The 17,223-nt window shown below is 43.2% G+C and overlaps 1 protein-coding gene across 1 annotated transcript in view; it reads left to right on the forward strand.

The window, feature by feature from the left end:
- The window catches only part of Specc1 (sperm antigen with calponin homology and coiled-coil domains 1), a 206,036-nt gene that overhangs the window by 168,606 nt on the left and 20,207 nt on the right, over positions 1-17,223 (forward strand). Inside the window, exon 12 of the mRNA XM_059270864.1 lies at positions 10,006-10,122. Coding sequence (XP_059126847.1) covers positions 10,006-10,122 — 117 coding nt within the window. The remainder of the gene's footprint in view (positions 1-10,005; positions 10,123-17,223) is intronic.

A 17,223-nucleotide genomic window follows, 5' to 3' on the forward strand; every position in this document is an offset into this window, starting at 1 on the left:
GACACACATTCTACAAGAATAAAATAGAAGTTTTAAGTAAGTACATGATTATGCCAACCCATGATCTCAGAAAAGGCGACGATCAGGAAAGCCATGCCATGTTTATCCCAGGAGAAGCATCCTTTGTAGCTTGCTCTTGTATTAATTTTTAAAAATTGATGGTTATGGCCTGGTGGTGGTGGTGCACGACTTTAATCCCAGTACTCGGGAGGCAGAGACAGGCAGATCTCTGTGAGTTCGAGGCCAGCCTGGTCTACAGAGTGAGATCCAGGACAGGCACCAAAAACTACACAGAGAGGGCTGGAGAGATGGCTCAGAGGTTAAGAGCACCGACTGCTCTTCTAGAGGTCCTGAGTTCAATTCCCAGCAACCACATGGTGGCTCACAACCATCTGTAATGAGATCTGGCGCCCTCTTCTGTGTACATAATAAATAAATAAATCTTTAAAAAAAAAAAAAAACTACACAGAGAAACCCTGTCTCAAAAAACCAAATATATATATATGGTTATATTTTAAGAATGAATGTGCCAGGTGTGGTGGCACAGGCCTTTAATCTCAGCATTCAAGAGGCAGAGGCAGGTGGATCTCTGTGAGTTCAAGGCCAGCCTGGTCTACGTAGAGAGTTCCAGGACAGCCAGGTCTATATGGTGAAACTCTGTCTCCAAACAAACAAACAAAAAGAGTGAGTGTGAGAGTGAATAGAATGAAAAGAAGGTAGTGTGAGGGTGTAACCACTGAGAACCAACAGTATCAAGGAAGATAGTGTGAGGATGTAACCACTGAGAACCAACAGTATCAAGGAAGATAGTGTGAGGATGTAACCACTGAGAACCAACAGTATCAAGGAAGATAGTGTGAGGATGTAACCACTGAGAACCAAAATAGAAAATCAGAGCATGAAGCAGGGTTACTACTGCTAATACATTTACATAAATTTACCTAAGCAGATTTCCATAAATACAGCTGCATTTGTGTTATAGCTGGGTGGCTGCAGATGTCTCATCTGGTATGTCAGTCACACATACACAGGATTTAATGGGAAGGCCGATATGAACCCTGAATTATTGGTCGCCATATATTGGTTACTTTTGAGTTTTTTATTGTGCCGATCATTTTTTTTTTCCTGTACTTTCCTGCTGGGTGTTTAATAAGACCATGTAGGTATCCAAAAATTAATTTTTTAACTGTTAGACCAGTTAAGAATCTGGTCCTTGGGGCCACTTGAGATGGAGGAGACTGGCTCCTTTCATCTTTTGTTTAACCAGTTTGCCATCTTCTGAGATGAACCAGGGTCTTGCTGACCATGGGCTGGCCTTTGGAAGGACACGGAACATAGCCCTCTGTTGACTTTCGTCTCTGCAGAGTGTACACTGGTGAGAGTCTGCCGTCTAGTTCCCCGTGGCCTCTCTGGTCAAGAGGACAAGTGACTCCTAGAGATGCAAGACCCTTTGGGAAATGCCCTTGGGACCAAGTTGACCTTATAGGGCAAGGGCCAAAGTATTGGTCTCTCTCCACACTAACATAGGTCTCCAAGTGTGTTTAAGTACCCAGAAAGCCCATTACACCAGTACTGGAGAGCAAATCATTCTTTAAAATTTAGCTGTTGTATAGCACTTAGATAAAGCCTAACAGGGACAAATGTTAATAAACTTGATGTAAGACTCAGTTTGTTAATGAGAAGCCTGACACACTTAGTAGAAACTGTGAGCAATTATCTTGATAAATCATAAAATCCTTTTAAAAAAAACCTTACTTAAAAAAAGTTGAATGCACAGGGCTAAATCATTATACCCTTCCTCAGCTTCCAGGAGTAGTAGAGCCTAGGCCAGTAGTTCTGACCCTTTTGGTGGGGTTGAATAACCTTTTCACAGCGGTTACCTAAAACAATCTCAAAACACAGATATTTACATTATGACTCATAACAGCAGCAAAACCACAGTTATCAAATAGCAAAAAATAATTTTATGCTTGGGGTCACCACAGCATGAGGAACTGTATTAAAGGGTCACAGCATTAGGAAGGTTGAGAACCACTGGCCTAGAGGATCATCCCTGGATGCAGGCAGTTGTCTGTGCCTGTGAGGATTATTCCCTGAACCAAAGCCATCATGTAGTGACCAATCAGTTCTTCCAAGCAACAGGATGTCTTTGTCCCACTAGTAGATCAGAGCTGTGTCAGCCCTGACAAAGACTGCTTATGGGACTTGTTTATTTTAAAACTTTAATTGCACTATGCCCTAAAAGGGATGGGGCCTAAGTTGGCTGTTTTAATTAATATAACCATTTACTTATTGCTGTGGGATATTCTGTATGGCAAATATGTTAATAAATAAAACACTGATTGGCCAGTAGCCAGACAGGAAGTATAGGCGGGACTAGCAGAGAAAAGAATTAAGGGAACAGGAATGGAAGGAGGAGACTGCCCGAAGCCACTGCTAGGACAAGAAAGATGTAAGGTACCAGTAAGCCACGAGCCACGTGGCAAAGTATAGATTAATAGAAATGGGCTGAATATAAGAGTAAGAGCTAGATAATGATAGGCCTGAGCTAATGGCCAAGCAGTTTAAATAATATAAGCGTCTGAGTGTTTATTTTATAAGTGGGCTAAGGGACTGCTGGGGCTTTGGCGGGACCCGGAGAGAAAACTCCAGCTACAACTTATAATCTAGTTTTTATGTAAACATAAAAACTTACAAACACATATAAATAATATATATATATATATATATATATATATATATATATAGTCATATAGAGAGGTAGATTCTTTCAAAATGCTAAGAATTTTGTGTATGTTGGCAGTTTAGGTTAGACAGTTGGTTAGATCCTATTTTATGAAAGCATGAGCAATTCTTAGTCCAAAATCTGTATTTTTTTTTTTTGAGACAGGATCTCACTATGTGGGCTTGGCTGTCCTATGTAGACTAGGTTGTCCTCAAATTCACAGAGATCTGCTTGCTTCTGCCTCCTGAGTGCTGGGATTAAAGACATGCCACTATACCTGACATGAAAATCTGTACTTTTAAAATTTTATTTTAAAATAATTTTGATATAAATTAGAAAATCAATCAATTTAAGGACATGGAACTTAGCTCGATTATTGATAAGGCTTAAAGCGGGCCAAGCAGACACCAATGGCTTGGTTTTTAAAAAACAAAACAAAACTTTTTGTTTTTCAAGGGTTTCTCTGCGTAGCTTTGCCTGGCCTAGAACTCAATCTGTAGACCAGGCTGGCCTTGGAACTCAGAGATCTGCCTGCCTCTGCCTTCCAAGCGCTGGAATTAAAGGTGCACATCACCACTGCCTGGCTAAAAAAATAAATAAATAAATAAATAAATAAAAAATTTAAACCTTTAGTTTAAATTGCACAAGATAAAAATCTTGAAAACCCTCTTTTTGAAGGTGGAGAGCACTAGTGTAGAGAGGCAGTGGGTTGTTTTTGTTTGTTTAAGTAAGCAATCTTTTTTGTTAGATTTATTTAGTTTTACTTTATGTATGAGTGTTTTACCATTGTGCATATGTGCCACGTGCATGCCTGGTATCCTTGGAGGACACAAGAGGGTATCAGACCTCCTGGAGCTCCAGTTACTGACCCACTGATAACCACTGTGTGGGTGCTGAGACTCAAACCCAGTCCGCTGCAAAAGCAGCCTGTCCTCTTAACTCCTGAGCCATCTCTCCAGCCCCAAGGCAGTAAATTTTAATCTCAATGTTTATAACTGTAAGTTAAAGTTCATCTTAGAAATGTAAGATGTTATTATCATCTTAATATTCAATAATTCAGCCATTGTATTATAATAAAACATATTAAGAATGTTTCTGAAAAAGAAATCCACTACAGTTAGTCCAGTACATATTTACAATGTACTTTACTCAGGGCATCTCAACTAACATGAAACATTTTTATGTCCTATTATTTTTTGTTACCTATGACTATTTCATAAATGAAATAAAGAGGTTTGGGGGAAAGAAATCATTATTTAAAATCTCTGTATGCAATATCAAATTTTATAAACTAATGAAACTTTTATCTTATGATTCCAATAAAAGTTGCTTTATGTAAACAAATAGCATTGTAAGATTTTATAAAACATTTAATAGAGTCCAAGATACTATTTTAATGGGCTTTAAGAAACAAAGTGAATGCCTTACTTTGTAAGTATATGCTTGTAAAGCTTTTTAATACATCCCCCAAATAGTCACATTTCCACATACCTTTAAGGTAGGTATGGCATCTCTGAGAGTTAGAAGCCAGCCTGGTCTATATTGTGAGTTCCAGGACAGCCAGGGCTACATAGAGAGACCCTGTCTCAAAAACTTAGTGTCATTGGTTCACTTATTTGGGGGAAATTCTGGGGTCAGACTGAGTCCTATTTCCTATTGTCCCAACATAGAAGGATGTGCAAAGAATTACGTGCAAACACATATGAGCACTCATGACATAATTACATAGCATGGTAAGAAATTCCCATCTCTGTCTTTGGAAAGGGGTCTGTCAGTCTATCTGCCTTTTGGTCATCTGTCAGTCTGCCTTGAGTGCCTCTAGTCCTGTAAGGTGGTTGTGTCTGGGATGGGTCCTTCAGGTCTCTTTGAGTGTGTGGAGCCTGAGGTTCCTGTACTGTTGAAAGTTCTTAGGCTAACAGCTGTCTGTGTTAGGAAGGTTTAGAAGTAATCTTTAAAGGAAAAACAGCAATATTTAAAAGACCGATGTAAGTGAAAGCTGTGTTCATTCAGAAAGGCTGCAGAAGACAAGAGCTGCTGTAAGGACAGAGTCGGGTTTGGGAGTCCCCATCAGATCAGATAGAATCCGTACAGGAGACAGGTAGGCATGCCCAGTGTGTACTCGTTTCCTAGTGCTGTTTCAGGGGTTCCCCAGAGAAGGATCACCATCTGTGGTTGAACATGGAGTCCGGTAGTTCCCGAATGTCCCAGCCTTCTCTCCTTAGAGGCATGCTGTAAACCTCAGAGTGGACAGGTGACAAGAAGCTTTACTCCTGTGTGCCCTGTGGGGCTTGGTTTTCTCCTGTCGTCACTTTCTTTAGTGTCACTGATCCTGGTGGAGAGTCACTGTTGTGCAGAGCCGTCCTCGGAGCCAGACTGCCACCCTCCCCATGAGTTCAGCTGTGCCTGCTTGCAGAGGGTCCTTCCAGCTGGGCTCATGGACTGCTGCCTCTCCCTTATAGAAGGAGGGCTAGGGAGGGCCAGGGGACCCTCATCGGAGTAGCTGGCCACTCCTCCCGACCAGGTGAATGCAACTCTGCCTTAATTGCATGTGGCATCAGGGCAAGAAGTATATAGGACTGGAAAGGACTTAGGGAGGAGGGCTCCATCGAAGTGGCCGTAGAAGAGTGGTCATCCCCACCGGGTGCAGACCTCTCAGTGTGGCTCCTGCCCACCACCCCTCACACATCGCTCTGTAAGCACACCTAATTAACTCATTGGTTTCTCGTAGTAAGTGTTGGTGGAATCGCACCTTCTTAATGTGTTATTGGGATCTTTGGAGGAGGGATAGACATTGTTTATCTCCTCCAGGGGAGGAATTTTACCAACAGCCATATTGACCCTTATATGAGGCACTTTAGATCACTTCCCTTGATTTTTACAAAGTGGGTCCAGCTGTAGGATAATATTAGAGTTTAAGATTTTATCTCTTGGCTGATTTCCCTCTCTCTGGGTTGAGGCCAGACAGTATTACAGTAAAATATTGACCTCTGTTGTTGGTTTTTTGTGTTTTGGGGTTTTTTTGTTGTTATTGTTGTTCCTTGGGGTCAAGCTTATACCAACTCTTGAGGCTATGTAGTAGCTTGGAGTCCAAGGAAATAGAAGGCAGATTTCCCAGAATGATATGTAGGCAGATTTCCCAGAATGATCCTAAGGAGATAGAGACAAGTGCTAGAAGAGCATCTACAGCGGACTGGAAAGGGGCCTCCTCTCTGCCCACGCCAGGCCCTCAGAGAGACCGCAGAGCACCCCACTTCCTGTCATCACACTCTATCCCCAAGCATCTGTGGAGGCACACATGAGTATAGCCACAAAAGAATTAGAAACACTGATTTTGTGGACTGGAGAGATGGCTCAGTCGTTTAGAGCACTTGTTGCTCTTACAGAGGACCTCGGTCGGATTCCCAGCACCCATGGTGGCTCACAACCATCCATAGCTGTAGTTCCAGGGGTCACATGCCCTCTTCTGACCTCCACAGGCACCAGGCATGCATGTGTACATGCAGGCCAAACACTAATACATAGAAAATAAGTCAATTTTTAAAAAGAATGAAAAAAACACTGGCTTGTGTTCCAAATGCTCTTGGTCTTACTTTTCTTCCAGCCAAGATATTGTGTGTATGAGGGGGGAGGGGGGTTAACAATATTTTTATTAAATCTTTAAGTTTCTTACAATTTCATACAATTCATTTTGAACATTTACCACCCTCTTCCATTCATCCCATAATTACCCTTTCTACCCTCCCACCCAACTTTGAGAAATCTTTTTTCCAAGTTAGGTTTTTATTGCTGTAATAACAACCATGACCAAAAGCAACTGGGGGAGGAAAAGATCCATTTGGCTTACATTTCCACATCACAGCCCATCATCCAAGGAAGTCGGGCAGGAGCTGAAGCAGAAGCAGTGGGGGAACACTGCTTACTGGCTTTCTCAGCTTGCTTTCTTATATAATCCAGGACCACCTGCCCAGGGATGGCACCACCCACAATGGGCTGGGCTGTCCCACATCAATCCTTAATCAAAAAAGAAAAGAAAAAATTTTCTCAAGACTTGTTTACAGGTAGTCTATTGAAGGCATTGTCTCAATTGCCTCCTCCTTCCAGATAACTCTTAGGTATGTGTCAAGTTGATAAGAAACAACCAGCAAAGGTTCTCCCCTCCCCCTTTCCCCATGGAGTCCGGTTTGTGTTGCCCAGCTAGTCCTGGGAATGGGGCCTGCCTTGGTGCAGTCAACCTACCAGGGGTCACATCATTAAAGAAAACTGACTCTCCCTCATCCAGCAGCTGCCAGTGCCTGCAACTCTTCAGCTAGTGGTGGGATTTCATGCCTACTTTCCACCCCACCCAACCCCATGCTGGAATTTTGTCTGGCTGGACCTTGAGAAGATCTTATTCATGCCATCATAATTGCTGAGTTCATGTGTGCAGCTGCCCTGTTGTGTCTGGGAAACACTGTCTTCTTGATGTTATCAACCACCTTTGACTCTTATATTCTTTCCACCTCCTTCTTCCATGAAGATCCCTGAGCTTTGGAGGTAGGGTATGATATGTATGTCCCATTTAGCACTAAGCACTCCACAGTTTCTTATTCTCTACACATTGACCAGTTGAGGGTCTTTGTGTTTATCGCCATCACTGCAAAGGGAAGCTTCTCTCATGAGGGTTGAGAGATGCTCTGATCTGTGGGTATAGCAATATGTCATTAGGAGTTGTTTTAATACTAGGTCCATTTGGGTTCTCCAAGGCCTGTGACTTACCCAATCTCAGGTTCTTAGTCCCTTAAGCAGTGTTCCATATGGCTTCCATCTCATGGTGTGGGCTTTAGAGCTAATCAGAAAATCGTTGATCACTCCTATAACATCTCCGCCACTATTGCACCAGCAGGTGGATTTTGTCAGGCCTGTCATTCACTGTAGCTTGCGGGGTTCACAACTGGATGAGAATGATCGTGGTTTTTCTCCTTGAAAGCATGTCTAGCCCCTTCCAGTTGAGTACCAGCTTGATTTCTCCATGTTCTATGACTCCAGTATGTGGTGTCTTCAGCAGTAGGGTTTAATGTCAAGTTCTGGAATATAACCAAGGGCATTGGCAAAGCCTATAATGAATGCTTTGGGGTCTATGTGACCCCATTGCTGGGCAATATTTAAACTATACCACATTTTCCTCTTTTTCTCTCTGAGGATAAATCCTCAGTGGAATAAGAGCTCTATCCTAAGAAGCTCTCTAAAAAGATAACAAAAATGAAAAGAAAAAATAACAACAATAAAACAAAACAATGTCTGAACCGTGAAGCTACAATTTTAGACAAGCTATGACTTAGTGTATGAATGGCTTTGGCCTTTTTTTATTTAATTTTTATTTTATGTGCATTGATATTTTGCCTGCATGTTTGTCTGTGTGAGGGTGTCAGTTAGTTATGAGCTGCCACGTAGGTGCTGGGAATTGAACCTGGGTCCTCTGTAAGAGCAGCCAGTGCTCTTAACCACTGAGCCATCTCTCCAGCCCCTGGCCTTTTTATTTTAAATGACCACACAGATTAGAAGTGCAGGTGGATTGAGGTTTTTCCTTTGAATCTGATGCTCAGGAGAAATGCCTTATTACAGAGGAATCATTTCCACACTCATAGAGGCAAGTCTGCCCACAGTAAATGAACAGCAAAGGATGAGGGCAGTCAGGATCTAATAGAGCAAAAGGAAAGAACTTATCCAAGAGATTGGCAGAGAAAAGCTCAGGACACACTCAGCCTGGCTTTTATCGTTTTAGATTGTGCTCCTGTGATGTCTTACTCTTTAACCTCTGAGTCCATTGGGTTGGGATCCCAGACTTCAAACCCTTGTCTCCATTACTGTTATTATAATTATGGGTATGCCACTATAGATGTGTGGAGGTCAGAGGACAACTTTCAGGAATTGTTTCTCTCCTTCCACTGTGTGGTTCCTGGGGATTGAACTCAGGTGGTCAGGTTTAACTGCAAATGCCTTTGCCCACTGTACCAACTCCTTGGCCTGTGGGCATCTTTTATATCTTTTATTTATTTATTTTTTATTTATTTATTTTTGATTTTTCGAGACAAGGTTTCTCTGTGTGGCTTTGCGCCTTTCCTGGATCTCGCTCTGTAGACCAGACTGGCCTTTGAATCTATTTTTTGGGGGGGGGGGAATCTTTAAATTTTTAAATCTTTGGGAAGATTACCTTGCTTATCACTGTGTGCTAAGCAGCCACCCCGATTCACTGACTGTCCCACAGGAGGAGCCTCCTTCCCTTCCAGAGGAATGATTCTTGCTTGTTCTCTGTGCTAGCAGGGAGACTGTTGAGCCTGAGGCTTCTCTTGCCCCTAAGAAGCTTCTCTAGTTAAGGAAGGGAATATAGAACAGAAGCAATTGTAGCTTGGGCTCCATGGTCATGTTTTGTCTGGTCTGCATGTTGTTAGGTTATATGTAGTTACGATGATGGTGATGGTAATAATGGTGATGGTGGTGGTGGTGGTGGTGGTGGTGGTAATGGTAATGGTAATGGTAATAATGGTAGTGATGGTGGTGCTGATGGTGATGGTAATGATAGTGGTAGTAGTGGTGATGATGGTGGTGATGGTGGTGGTGATGATGGTGGTGGTGGTGGTGGTGGTGGTGGTGGTGGTGGTGGTGATGGTGGTAGTGAGGATGGTAGTGGTGGTGGTGGTGGTGGTGGTGATGGAGGTGGTGATGGTGGTGGTGGTGGTGATGGTGGTGGTGGTGATGATAATGGTGGTGGTGGTGATGATTGTGATGATTGCTCCCCCTTGGCCAATAAGTCTGGGAAATGCTGGATATACAAAGCTCATCTGGGGAGTAATTTGAAACAAGATTTATATCAGGCTTTAATGGCTCCCCCAGGGGTTAATCAAGAATTTCCCATGGTCTCATCTTCCCTACACATATCCCTGTAAATGGATGTGGACCACAACAGGCCATTTCTGCTACCAAAGTTAACCACATTCCAAAAAATCCAGTTCATTATGTTGCCTTACCCAAGTGTAAAGATCGACACCTGTAGCACACTGTCTGGATCCTGTCCTTGACAGTGCAGTGTGGGTTAACACTGGCACACTGTCTGGCCTGTGTCCTTGACAGTGCAGTGTGGGTTAACACTGGCACACTGTCTGGCCTGTGTCCTTGACAGTGCAGTGTGGGGTTAACACCGCTCGTGTCCTTGACAGTGCAGTGTGGGTTAACACTGGCACACTGTCTGGCCTGTGTCCTTGACAGTGCAGTGTGGGTTAACACTGGCTTTTCTCTCTCCACAGAACATTGATATCACCAATTTCAGCAGCAGCTGGAGTGACGGGCTGGCCCTCTGTGCTCTGCTCCATACCTACCTGCCTGCCCACATCCCATACCAGGAGCTGAACAGTCAGGAGAAAGTAAGTCACTGCCACCCACTTCTCCTCTGGGAGAGCCAGCAGAACTTCTGAGGCAGTGTATCACTGGGAGGGTAGGTGTGGTGGCTTGAAAGAAAATGGCCCCCAAACTGTTAGGAGGTGTGAATGTGTTGGAGTAGATATGGCCTTGTTGGAAGAAGTGTTTCACTGTGGGGATGGGCTTTGAGATTGCCTATGCTCAAGCTGTACTCAGTATAGTACAATTCACTTCCTCTTGCCTGTGGATCAAGATGTAGAACTCTCAGCTCCTTCTCCAACATCATGTCTGTCTTCATGCCACCATGTCCCACCATGATGATAATGGACTAAACCTCTGAAACTATAAGCCAGCTTCAATTAAATGTTTTCCTTTAGCTGGGTATGATGGCACATGCCCTTAATCCCATCACTTGGGAGGCAGAGGCAGGTGAATCTCTGTGAGTTCAAGGCCAACCTGGTCTACAAAGAGAGTTCCAGGATAGCCAGAGCTACACAGAGAAACACTGTCTTGAAAAATACAAAAAGGTTTCCTTTATAAGACTTACTGTGATCATAATATCTTCACAGCAATAGGACATCGACTGAGACAGTGGGGAAGGCTTAATAGAGCTAAAGTAGACATCAGGAAGGGCACAGGGGACAGAATGTGACTGCAGTGTGGGGTCCTATCCTCAGCAAATGTGTCAGCCACTCTTCTCAATGCATTTGTTACCAAGAAAAACAGTGAATCCCAGTTTGCTGTGGTCGCTGATAAGATCCTATCACCTGCTTTCTACAGAAAACCCTGGTTTAGCTGTGACCTTCATTTTTCAGTCTCTTCCAGTACCGAGAGTGGAGCTAGGAGGGGTAGCGGAATTCCCTTCTCTTAAAGGAGGTCCATCTTTTTTCTATTAAGCTGACTGGACTAGACTCACCCACATTCCAGAGAGTCATTTGCTTTATGAGAAGTCCACCAATGTAAATGTTAATCTCACCTAACTATGTAGACCAGGCTGGCCTCGAACTCACAGAGATCTACCTGCCTCTGCCTCCCGAGTGCTGGGTCAAAGGCATGGGACACCATGTCTCACCTAATCTCATCCTTTAAATGCCTGCCTAGAGGGCTGGCAAGATGGCTCAGCGGGTAAAGACACTTGCTCCCAAGCTTGACAACCTGAGTTTAGTAACCAGGACCCGCGTGGTGGAAGGAGAGAAGCAACTCGCACAAGTGTCCTCTAATCTCCACCCGTGAGTACTCGCACATACACGCACTCTCTAAATAGATAAATACATGTAAAAGAAACATTTGAGAGAAAGAAATAATGTTTGGCTAAATATTTGGATACCAGACATAGCCAAGTTAGCACACACAAAAAAAATAATAATAACCATCCCAGAGTATTTTACAGGACTGGCGGTGTGACTAATGGCAGAGCATTAATCCAGCGTGTGTAAAAGCCTGGGTTTAATCTCTAGCATTGAAACATGATGTTTTTCAAAGCATTTCCATGTGGAGTGCTTTATAAAGTGTGAAACAAGCTGAGCAAGATCATGTAATGGTTAGGAGAAAAATACACAGTGTATCACGTTAAGGCTGAGATGTCTAAAATGATTCAAGTGTTGTGTTAGGCAGGCAAACAGCAAAGCTGGAGTTCAGATGGGAAATCAGAGCAAGACGAATGGACGTGGGAGGAATCCATGAAGATTTGTGTTATACGGCGGGACTTCCTGAGATGGAGCAGTGTTCTGAATTTGCCCCGTAATGTTGGAAGGGTAGATATAGATGGCGTATGAAGCTCTGAAATTGGAGGTTCACCAGTCCCCCTGGTCTTAAGGGGGACTTAAGCAACTCTCATAACTATAGCAAAATACCTGAGACTTTGTATGTTGTTAAGAAAAGAGATTCATTTAGAGAAGCTGAAAATCCAAAATTGAGGCAGTCTCCTGAGGATCTCCTAGTGGGTAGCATTACAGCAGTGAGACCATGTGTGGAAGAGGGACGCGGGGTGAGGCAGGAAGCCAGAGAGATTCAGACGCCACCTTTGCTCTTTTAAAACAATTTGCTCTCCCAGGAAGTAATCAGCATCCCATGAGAACTGCATTGATCTCTTCAGAGTAAGATTTCCAGGCACCTGCTTTGCTTCTGCATCCCAAAGGTTCCATTAACACATACGCTGCTGGCCGAGCTTTCAGCACCTGAACCTTCTGGGACACACTCAGGCCCTGCCCACAGCACAGTAGAAGCACAGAGCGGACCCAGCAGAGGGAACTAGAGGGGAGCAGAGTGGGGACCATCAGCCATCACAGAGGCCAAGGGCACAGAGGCCAAGGGCACAGCAGGGCTTCTGATTGTGACCCAGGACCCATTCCTTCCCCACTCCCTTGATTTTCCACTCCCTTCCTTTCTGGTGTGATGTTACAAAAATAATTATGTAAATAATGAGCATAACAAATTTCAAAGTAATCAGCAGATCTTCCTAAAATGGCCATACACATTCTAAAACCTGATTCTGCCTGAAAGTGATGTGTTTATCTGTAGTCAACAGGCCTGGCTTCTCTGTCCTCCAGTCAACTCAGATCTGTTGGAAAATAATGGGCCTGTGAGTGCTTGTTCTCACACTTTGTATCATGAGCATTGCTTCCTGGTGACCAAAACCTCTTGTCTCACTCTGGACCCCTGAGACTCCCACACCAGGACCCCCTCCCTGCCAGCTGCCCAGTGGCCCCCTGCAGATGTGCAAATGTGCATCAGGGTAGGCTGGCAGCAGTATTCTTGTTTGTTATCCTTATAGGACAGGGGCCCCTATTTCCCACACATCTGGTTGATTTCTTTTTGGGAGTCTTTGCTGATGTCATCAAGAAGTGCCAGTTGTGAAGAACCACTATAAGGAGTCAGCATCACATACCAGGAGTGTCATGTCCCGATCTGTTTGACTTCACAGCTCCCCTGTCAACTCCAGTTGAGTTTGAGTTCTAGACCTAGGACTCTCAGTTACCCCTGGCCCACTACTCCCGTCCTGGCCACACCCTAAGTAGAGAAGCAATGACTACAGCTCAGGTTGTCATCAGTAGGCGTGGGGGTGCACTGAGAGAGATCCATCCATTACAGAGGAGGATTGTCAAGATGATGTGTCAATAGAAGCCCATTGATGCAGTGTCAGTTGAGGTTAATTTCCCTGAGGTGACAGTACCACTGGGCAGGTTTTCCCTGAGGGACATGTTTGAGGTTGGGCCTCAAAGGGAACATAACTACTACAGACCCTTTTGGATGAGTTAACATGGTTAAGACTCTGCCCTGTGGTCTTATGTACTCAGTATGAATGGGTTGTTGTTGGTTGGTTGTACTTTGTGGAATACACAACTATCCAAAAGGGCACTAAGGGAAATATAACATTTGTAAAAATCTGTTAAAACTGAAATATAAAAATTATATGATAAAGGATCTGGGCTTAGCATAGATGAGGGCCTGGATTTTATCCCCAGCACCAAAGAAAATTAATTCAGAATTAAAAATAAGAACTGGACACAGTGGTGCATGCCTATGAACTCAGCACTTAGGAGGCAGGAGCAAGAAGATCAGGAGTTCAATGCTGTCCTTAGCTACACAGTAAGGTCAAGGCCAGTCTGAGCTACATGAGATTGTCTCAAATAAACAAGAACATCTTGTATGGTATTGAAGGGCTATACAATCACAGGGTGTACATTACAGTAGCTAGGAGGTTTAGGTGAGGTATTTTGTTTTCATTAGAAATACAGTCTTCAGATGTCAGCCTATGAAGCTCTTCCGTGGAGGCAAGAGTCAGGTTATAGAGTAGAGATTGATTATGTTGGTACCTGAAACTGAATATGAATGTGAGTCAGATCTTTTCTCCCACTTACTTGCAGAAAGATGCTACACCAGTACGGCCCTATGAGCCAAGCTGGGGACCAAGTTCTGCATCAGATAGGAACTAGTAGGTCCAGGCTCACACCACCCTACACACAGGGCAGACACTGAAGAATGGCCTCTCACTGTCCCCACCTGTATGACAGAGCCTCCACTGAGGCAGAGCTCACAGCCTGAAGACCTTGGCTCTCCTCCCCAGCCTCTTCATTGGGCATGCCCTCTTCTGTTCTCTAGCCTCAGCACAGCAACCACAGCAGTGCAGAGTAGAAAGGCATTAGATGATGACCCCCTGGTCACTGGTGTCCTGCCTCCATCAAAATGAGCAAAAAATCATTTTTATAAACAAAAAAAATCACCTCTATCATGTTCCATGTTATGCTGTTTCAGAGCTCTTTGAGGCAGTTTTCCAGTACAGACTGTTTATTCTGTGTTCAATTTCTTAGAAAATATACTTTCATTTGAATCCTACAAGAGGGTCTTAAGCAGAATTCTAATTAAAATATTTGGTTTAGAAATGCCTTCTCCTTAGACTTTATTAGTAACCCAATAATACAAACTAAAACAAAAAAATACAGTGTTTAGCTTGACACATTTGGCAGGTAAGGATACAGAAGGAAAAAAAGAGCATGATTATTGGAGCTGAAAATGGTGTGCCTTTTTAGGAACCAGTTTGGCATTACAATCTCGTGAGCCATAAAAACTGTTAGTGTCTCAGCTTCCTGAGCAATGTAACCTAAAACCTGGCCTAACGAAAGGGACTCTAAAATAAGAACAAAGGTTCCATCAGCACCAAAATGGGGATTGCTCCACTTGCGTGGGCTGGAAGGACCCATTTGCTCACTTCTGCTCAGCAAGCAGAGCGGCATCACAGAAGCAAGGGGGAGGCTTCCACTTCTTGTCCATCAGTCTCCCTAAGTGTCAAAGAAGAAGGATGGCGGACTGGGCACTATCACCAGAGATCAGCCCCTTCCCAAGGTGACACCACAGGCTGGAAGAAAGCATGCAGAGACGTGTCTGCTTTTCCTCTGACAGTGTTTATACATCAGCAAGATGACTCCAATGTCAAGCCGAACCATTTGGTCCAGGGCCAGATGTTCAGACGGGGCAGAGTGAAGACCATGGGAAAATGGGAAAATAGAAAATAGAAAAGGACTTGAACTCCTGGATTCCAGTGATCTTCTTCCCTTAGCCCCTTACATAACTGGGGCCACAAATGCATGTCCAGCTTATGTATAAAATTTAAATATGACTGTGGTAAAGTGCTTGCCTAGCATACATAAGGCCTGGGTTCAGTCCCCAGTACTGGGGAAGAAAAAAAAAAACTATATGTATCAAATTACAAAATTATACAAAGGACATAAAGTGTGAACATGCTTCTCACTGGTACTTAAAACATCTAGTTAAATTTCTAAAACTTAATGACTTTCGTATGAACTATTGAGGCAGGATGACATGACAAGTAATTGAGATTATCTATACAAAGAGATGTCACAGAATAGCCAAGGAGAATCTGGGAACAAAGCCCAAACTAGGGCTCAGTGACTCCGGGGAATGGTGCTATTCATGTTCTAAGGGGAAATTATTTTCAGCCTAGAATTCCCTGTCCAAGAATTCTCTTAACCAAGCATGATGGTAGAAAGAGGATTTTTCTGTATGAATGCATCTGGACAATGTTTCTTCTCTATAGCCTTTCTGAAGAATGTACTTCAAAGAGATGGGGTATAGTCCTACAATTGATAAGAGGTTCTGGAGAATTGTGGTGGTAGAAAGATTTCGGTAATGACTAAGAGCTTCAGAGTTTGAAAAGGAGAAGGTGAGAAGGGATACAAGGACACCCTGTCCAAATGTGAGGCAGACGCTCCATGTGAGGACAGAAAAGCAGCAGGCTACAAGGAGTTAGGAATTTCACACAAGCAGCAGAATGAGTGCAACAAAAACAAAAACCAGATGATGAGGGACAGTTCTGTCAGTAAGAGAAGTCAGGAGCCAGCACAAACTATAGGGAAAAACAAACCTCAGAAGAAAGATTGGGACTAAATCTCAACAAGGTGTCCGCTGACCTCCACAGACTCACCATGGTGTGAGTACACTCACACAGAAGTAAATTTTAAAAAGAAACAGTGGTGTAAGAAAATTACAGTCACCAAGAGATCACTAGAAGAAATAAAGACAAACTAGAAATCCTAGTCTTGAGAACTAGGATTGGGGAGGAAACAGTTTCTCATTTGGTTATATGTAACTATCTTCATGTATGACTTTGATCATTTGATTAGGACTAGGTCTCACTATGTAGCCCTGGCTGGCCTCAAACTCCTAATCCTCCAGCCTCAGTCAGAAGTACATCAATGCCATACCCAATTTGATTATGATTTGTGACATAGTCCTGCTTGCTCTGCAGCTTACATCTCTCCTGGCTCTGCCCTTCCTCTTCCCAAAATTCTCTTAGTCTGGCTCTTGAGCTCAATCTCTTCCTGCTCTGCTATCACCCAATCAGCTTTTTATTAACAATGACATAATCTATAACATTTCCCCCTTGTTGTCAAATTAAAAAGGAAGGTTTTAACCTTAGAATAATAAAATTATATATAACAAAAACACTTATTAAGTAAGAATTACAGTAACAATATCCAATCCATTTCTATTTGACAAAATTAGAGGAAATACTCTATTACCTGTCCTATCTTGGTGAGTCTAAAGTTTCACATCTAATTTATCTTTATCATAACTAAGAAAATCTATAGCTATAACTATCTAGTCTTCAACTCTGTCAAAGACCCCAGAAGGGTAAAATGTTACCTAATGACAGGGACATCAGGCTGGCTGGACAGTCACCCAAAGTTCCTCTGTAATGTTGGGGCATCCAACTATGGCCTACAGGCCTAGCATATCTGACAGATTTTTCTGTGAAGCAGGGAATTCTGAAGGACTGTCCTATCTTGACTTGGCAAAGTTCAACAGTCACCTTTCTTGCATTCTGCTGGTCAGTTTGGACAGTAACTGTCAGCAGTTGAGGAGTTTCTTTGCCCACATGGCTAGCTTTTGCCATAAAGAAAACAAACTCCATACGGAGTTTTTTTGATGCCCATCATTCTTTTTGAACTAATTGGTGCTGCCAGGAGCTGATGTGTCTCACTGTCAAGAAAAGTCTAAGTTCTTAAAGCTTTTAAATGCCATATTCTGAAGGTCTTTGAAGTGGTTGAAGATTGCCTATCTATCTGAAATATATCGCTGTATGACCT

Source organism: Peromyscus eremicus, chromosome 8a (assembly GCF_949786415.1).
Source record: "Peromyscus eremicus chromosome 8a, PerEre_H2_v1, whole genome shotgun sequence".
Classification (NCBI taxonomy): domain Eukaryota; kingdom Metazoa; phylum Chordata; class Mammalia; order Rodentia; family Cricetidae; genus Peromyscus; species Peromyscus eremicus.